Here is a 7,292-nt window from a genome sequence, read left to right as displayed (position 1 = left end):
GAACCTCAACGTATGATGGCAAGGGCGTACCGGCAGAAGTTCATTCGTCGATTTAGCGATTTCACGTGCGTATGACATGAGTTATTCACGCAAAATATTCTAGCGTTCAAACTGGCACAAGTAACGCGCCGTTAAAATTTGCATCGGGTTTGGTGTGAACACAACAATGACTAAAGGGAACAGCGATTTTTGAAATTGGTTCAATATTGAGTGAGACAGCAGCAGCCATGAAACAGGCTGCAATGTAAGCACTCTGTATCGCATCGTCAGGTTGCGTCCACTAAAAGTGCTCGGTCTTGTGTCTGACCGGCTCAAATTTAAGTGTTCAACAAAGAAGAAGAAAAAGTTCTTGACTTTTGCTCGATGTGGTCTGTTTGTTATTGTGTCTAAACAAGTCTCGCTTCAGGAGGAGTCTCGTTCTGAAGTCTTTCCAGTTGAGTTGTTGCAGGAAGACGATAAACAGATTTTTTGTCAGTGCAGGGATCCTTTCCATAATGTCCAACACTTACTATAACAATCTGATCCTGTCAGTGGCAAAACAAACTTTAGTTTACGTACATTGACGGTGCACGTTGCAGCCTGTTTCATGGCTGCAGCGCTATGTCTTAATACCCAACCAGTTAAAAACCTGTTGTTCCTGTTTGTCACAAAACATGTTAAAATATGTCTGGGTTGAAAAACACCAGTTTCCAGTGTGACTGTTGCGTGTTCTGTACGTGTCTACATGTTGATTTTTTTACTGAACTGTACAGGAAGTCATTTGGACGTCATCATCATGACGATGTAATATTTATGACAGCAGCTGCTTAGTTTTTATTTCATCATGTTAACAAGTGCTGTCACGCCTCACTGTTTTATACATTTGATATCTTACTGTGCACATTTAGGTTCACGCTGCTCTGTAGGAAGGTGATAGAAAACAACCTTTAGGTGCAAATTTGTTTTAATCAGGAGCTGAAACAAATCACTGTCACACATTTAACAACATGTCAATATTAAAACTGATCCCAAACTCAGCTTATGCTTTTTTTGTCTTGGATGGAAATGTCAGTTGTTCAGGTTATCTTAGATAGATCGCCACGGGAAATGTAGACATTCATGCTGGCATGAGGATGAATCCTGATGACTCTGGTGATCCTCTAGAGCGACTGTGAGGTTAACTTTTTTTGTGAAATATCTGGAGAACCTTTGAATGGACTTTGCTTCACAACCTTCTTTCCATCTTTTCTTCACTGAATTTAACTCAGTGTTGGAACTCTTGATCTTACGAACAACAAACGTTTTTAGAATATTGCAAAAAATATTTGATGAAACCCCCTGATGTGAAATGAACTGTTTGTGTTTGTTTCCCTAGTGTCCATTCTTACTTTATTTATTACAACTATTCTAGACAGATATGTATTTGATGTTTTAATGATCTAACTTTGAGCTTTTGTAGACTGTCGCTCATCTTTCATTGCATTTTCTTTTCAGCTCTCATGTTTTGTCGTGTTCTGGTTTTATACCTTTTGTTTTTTGTACATTGTGTTCACCAAAGTTTAAATGCTTCGATCAAGGCACAGTAACGTCATCAAAATGCAAATAAGCATGACGATTTTTTGTGACTTTTTGCGCTGTAGTGCAAGGATCTCTGTTTGGAAAGGAGCCAAAAACAAACAAAACAAACAGAAAGGCTTTTGTTACGACACATTGAGGCAGCCTGACTTCATTCTCAGGATGCCATCTGTGGCGGCCAGAGCACAAGTAGTGTTTTTTTTATTAGCTAGGTGTTTATTTGCTCACCAAAGGCATTAAATGTACCAGGGCCGCCACTGTCTGTGACCTGTTCATTGTGGCCACCGGCTGCTTAGAGGTAACGATAGACACTCATCTCAGTAGTGTCAAGGTGGCTCAGTGGGCACCAGAGAGCTTTTGTTGTATTGACATGATAACGATACGTGTTTCAGGGTTGACGTAACGCCTTTCTGTTATTTAGGAGGTTTTGCTATGTGGTTATGTTGCCATGGCCTTATGTAACATTAAAAAATAATAGTAATAGTTTTAGTAAAAAATAAAAGTTAAAGATAAACATTTTGATTTTTTTATCCTGCCCCATTGGTGGCGCCCCACATGGACGATGATGCCTTGGCATCACATCATGAGGCCTTGATCACAGAAAGCGTTTTGCAGGTTGCAAAACATGAGGTGCGAGGCAGAGGGTGCTGTCTGTAGCTCTGGCTGAGGGTGAGAGGCTGTCAGCAGATAAACAGAGATCTGTGTGGGTACATGAGACCCTAAAAAAGAGGCTGGATCATGGGGAGTACCACCAGTTGGTCCAGGAGCTTCTCCTCCATCATGGACGTTTACAGGCAGATTTTAGGATGACTCAGGGGCAGTTTGACAACCTGCTGTCTATCATCAGGCCGTATAGCTCTGGGTATCCAGCAACCACTACCACCAGTTTCTCCTCCATTGTTTACCAACTGTAAACTTGTTGTCATGACAACCACAGAAGGCCCGCCTCTCACATCATCTCATACTCAATATCTGACTTGATCTAAATATATCAAATTCTTTATGCGTTGTGATTCAGTGTTAAAATAAAAAGTCCAGTGGGTGGAAACTTTCTTCTATGGTAAGAAAACATTTAACTCGTGACATCATCAGACCCGGGGCGGTTCCTAGGTCCGGGTCTGAGCCGCCCTACATCAGCCTCCACCACAGATGGAGCTGTGTTCACTTTTGTTACAGTCAGGCTGAGTCCAGTTGGTGTCAGAGGCAGGAAGGAGGAAGTGGGACCATCCTCTGATTCAACACTAAACCCTGCAGCGATCAGGAGCAGACATGTCAACATCTGCAGCACACTCAGGTAAACTGATCACTTTATCTTTTATTAAACATGTTTCATATGGTTTTATCTGCGGGGTCAGAGGAGAAGTGGCGGTACAGCAGCAGGGGCGGCGTCCCGCTGCGCGTTCACGGTGTTTATCTGCGAGACAACAGCTGCACAGGGCGCTGCCTGTTACTGTTACTGTTAGTGTGCATGACAGCGCATTGGAATCAGCTGACTACATTAACACACAGTCTGTCACTTTCAGGAGGAAGACACAATAATCCAGAGAACTACAGTTTCATAAAATGACTCCAGACTGCTTTTAAAAACTTGTGTGTCTCCTCTGTGTCAGCACAGGCCTGCACATGCTGTGACATATACATACATATCTGACTGCACTGAGGGTTTATTTTTCCATTGCTGTGTGCAGAGCTGAGGCTGGTGGTGCTGGGCCGGACCGGGGCAGGAAAGAGATCAACAGTCTGCACCATCCTGGGCCTGCAAGACCATGAACAGGGCACAGATGTTACCCAGGAGTGCAGCAAACACAGAGGAGAGGCTGCAGGCAGACAGGTAGGAGGGAAATACTGTATAATACACATGACTGTACGCATTTCTTATGTTCATTCCTATTCTTGTCTTTATTCTATATCACCGTGAACATTATAGCATCATGCATATTGTGTATTTCTGAATGTAACATACGAGAGCACAGAGGCACACAGGGGGTCAGTAAATCCTTGATATCATCTTGAATAATCACAAGACAGGGCTGAAGATCACCATCTAACAGGTGGTCACTTGATGATATTTGCTGGTGAAGATTTAAAGCTCTCACTAAGTGATTTAGTGAACCTTAAGTTGAGATTATTTTCTCTCAAGTGTCAAAAGAAATCTTAACAGGACTCCAAATACAGTATTTTATCCTTAATATTTTAAATACTCGTGTTAAACACTGTAGTGTGAGGCACATTTTTATTTCTATTTTATTTTATTTACTTTATATTTACAAACCTCTATTTCTGATTCTGTGAGTAAAAATCAATTTACTTGTACTTTACTTGAATACCTTCATCTTATATGGCTTTATACTTCTACTGCGCTTAATCTCAGAGACAAATATTGTACTTTTTTTTCAATATATATGTTGATTTCCTTTTAGAGCATCATATGTAACAGTGGCCACAGTCAGAGTGATTAAATTACGTATAGAGGAAAGGAGAGAGATACACAGAAAGGTGCTTCATCTAAAAAATATTATTACATTAGCCTTCACACTGAAAGAATTTCAGTTCAGGGTCCCAAATCTAATTAAACACAACACCTCTGTCCTTGTTATAGACTCTCAGTCTCTCCAGATGTGGTGATGTTTAACCATAAGTCATATGTGGGAACAGAGTCCATCTTCCACACTCATAAAATCAACATGTTTGCAATCACCACTCCAAATATAGCAGCCATTTTTTTGTATTAGCCAGCAGAGGATAAAGGTTGCTGGATCGCTATGACTGGATCAGGTTTCCAAAATGTCTCAAAAGCCTCAGAGAAACAGTGAAAACTTGTCTTGCAATAGTTCGGAGTTCTTCCAACTGTGTATTTACAGCGGTTGCGCACAGGTGAAACATGAGTAAAAAAGCTATGTAGCTAAATAATGTACTTTTTACTCCACTACATTTGTCTGACAGCTTTAGTTACAGATGTTTTAAAGGGCTGCTCAGTGTTTAACCACCAGATGTCACTGTCTTTGCTGCATTTGAGCCTCAAAGCTTCATAAGGCTTCATTTGCCCGTTCCTAGTTACTTCTCTCATTTAATATCTCTCATATTCTCCCTGTCCAAGCCATGCATGTCCAGATGTGTTCATATTGAATGTTTGTGATGAACTGAAGGACGCAGTGTTCCTTTATGTGCTGAGAAAATTCCTCTGCACCTTAATAAACTCTTAAAAAAAAAACCCTCTTGGATCAGCTGGAAAATGAGTCGTCACAAAGCTTCTTTCTGACATGATGAAAAGCCGACTTTATAAAGATTCATGGTTCTCACAGGACTGTGTGATGTGATTATCTCATAGAATATGATGCTGTAGTTTAAACAACCCAACATTATGTAAAGGAGTTAATCTGAGCACAACCTCAAACATCTACAGCAGGAACATTAGATATGATGCAAAAACATCAGATATGACAGGAAACATTTTACTGCACAGTCAATACTTTTGCTGTAGTGAGTACTTTGAGTACATGTTGCAGATAATCAGTACTTTTACTAAAGTAAAGTTTTGAATGCAGGACTGAAACTTATAGTGAAGCATGTCCTAACCATGACTGTATAACAGGAGCGTAATATAGACAGTACCAGTGGGGTGGGGGTGATTTAGAACGCTTCAGATTGCCACCTTGGAACTACACCTGTGTTCATAAAGAAACTCACATTAAATTAAAAATGGAGCCATTTGCTCTAAAATGCAAACCCATCTCCGTCATGATTTCCTTTTCTTTTCAGTAGTAATTTATTAGGGTCCGGGCAGCTAAGCTGCCAGGACACTATTGTAATCCTAGGTATTCTTCTTCTTCTTCTTCTTCTTCCGAGGAAATCATACTTCCCATGGGTGAAAACTCACCAAACTACTGAATCTTAATCTTGTGTGTCTGCCCCGTGTTGGCAGGTGGTGGTCGTCTCCAGTCCAGCCTGGTTCGGCTCAGACTGCGACCCCGAGGAGAGGAGAAGACACATATCCTCCTTCATCGCCTTATCCAGCCCTGGACCGCACGCCTTCCTGCTGTGTGTCCCCGTGAACCAGCCAGCTGACGGAGAAGCCAAGGCGCTGGATGTCCTGACAGAGCTGTTCGGCCCCTCTGCAGTCAGCACCAACACCATCATACTCTTCACCAACACCGAGGAGCTGGAGGAGGACGAGCAGCTGGAGGAGTACCTCGTCACGTGGCGCAAGGACCTCCGGGAGCTGGTGGAAAGATGTGGCGACCGCTACCACACCCTGGAGACCCACGGTGGAGAGCCAGAGGAGGGGAAAGCTGTGGAGGAGCTGATGGAGAAGGTTGAGGAGGCGGTGACGGAGAGTGGGACACAACACTTCAGCTGCCCTCTGTACCAGGAGGCTGAGGAGAGGGTGAGGGAGAAGCAGGTGGAGATCCTGAGACGGAGGAGAGGAGAGGACCCGACGACTCCCACAGACTCACAACCAGAGGAAAACACAGAAGAAGAAATGGAGGCAGTGCGGGAGGAGGCAGAGAGGAGCATCGGGGACTTGAACGTGGACGTAGATAATATCTTCCCCTCTGCTGCCGTCTCACCATCCTCCCCTGCTCCGTCTTTCCTCTGGGGCTTATGGGAGAAGCTGACCAGCTGGGTGAAGTGGCTGCCCAGAGTGGTGCGACGGGAGGCCCTGCTGGGAGCACTGGTCGGCCTGTTTGTTGGAGGGCCGTTTGGAGGTATAATGGGGGCCACGGTGGGGTCAGTGGCGACTGAGGTGGGAAGAAGAAAAACACAGAAAACCAAATAAGAGATAATCTCGTTTATTATCTCTAAAGCTGCACCTTAAAGTCGCCTCACAGTGTTCAGCTCACTGCTGTATTACTGCGCTAACAGCTAACAGCTAGCACCTTCAAAATAGTATTTATACTTCACTACTGAGCAACGCATTCATTTTTAATTTAGGAATGGGACCACTCTCTGATAGAGCATACTGTATTATATATTATTGGTTAATAAATCGTGCCTAATGGATCGCTAATAACCCATTAATAAGAATAACTTTGGGTTGCCAGGTTAGAAAACATCCTTGACTGTTGTATATCTTTCTTTAGTGTAACATGCTCTGTCATCTTAAGTCAGGTTAGTTATTCATCTTAATGGCCTAATTACTGAAATACTGAATGTAACTGATTAATAAAGTAGACTTCCACTACAATACTCAGCCAGCATTGGTATGTGGGGCCCATGGGGGCAGTAAATGGGTGGAAAAATGGGCCCTATATGTGTTATGCTAGGGCTACTTGGGTACCAAGTGGATATGGGCCCAAAATGGGCACTTTATCTGGGGCCCACCTGGGTAAACCACCCATGTGTGCACATCACAATGATGTCACTTTATTAGCTGGTGGTAAACCTGCCTCTCCCCCACAGGGCTGTAGGCTCCATAGGAGTGTTAAAATGTGATTGTCTTGTTGTGTTATTGGGAGCCAGAATAGAAGGAGTCATGGCTCAAAACCAGCCACCACTGCCCGTCAACAAAAACAAAGACAACTATGGTTAAATGTGATAAGACCAAAGGACTGGACGGAGGCCATCATCAAAAATGCTCACATGTGCAGCGCACACTTCATATCAGGTTAGGGAAAAAGTATTTCCTGTTGTAGGGATGAATAAGGTTATGTGTATTAAGGGTTATCATGTCCACCTCATCAGAAACTGGGGAGGGATTAAGAGGAATATTGGATTTCTCTGCAACGCTAACTTTTTAG

The 7,292-nt window shown here is 43.0% G+C and overlaps 1 protein-coding gene across 1 annotated transcript; it reads left to right on the top strand.

Moving 5' to 3' along the window:
• The first annotated feature begins 2,691 nt into the window (after window positions 1-2,691).
• LOC117250309 (GTPase IMAP family member 9) lies at window positions 2,692-7,044 on the top strand. Its single transcript, XM_033616374.2, has 3 exons — window positions 2,692-2,848; window positions 3,243-3,385; window positions 5,477-7,044. The coding sequence occupies exons 1-3, from the start codon at window positions 2,824-2,826 to the stop codon at window positions 6,329-6,331; spliced, it is 1,023 nt and encodes a 340-aa protein (XP_033472265.2). The 5' UTR covers window positions 2,692-2,823; the 3' UTR covers window positions 6,332-7,044.
• The last annotated feature ends 248 nt before the right edge of the window (window positions 7,045-7,292 follow it).

Source organism: Epinephelus lanceolatus, chromosome 18 (genome assembly GCF_041903045.1).
Source record: "Epinephelus lanceolatus isolate andai-2023 chromosome 18, ASM4190304v1, whole genome shotgun sequence".
Taxonomy (NCBI): Eukaryota; Metazoa; Chordata; class Actinopteri; order Perciformes; family Serranidae; genus Epinephelus; species Epinephelus lanceolatus.
This window is presented reverse-complemented; position numbering and strand designations above follow the sequence as displayed.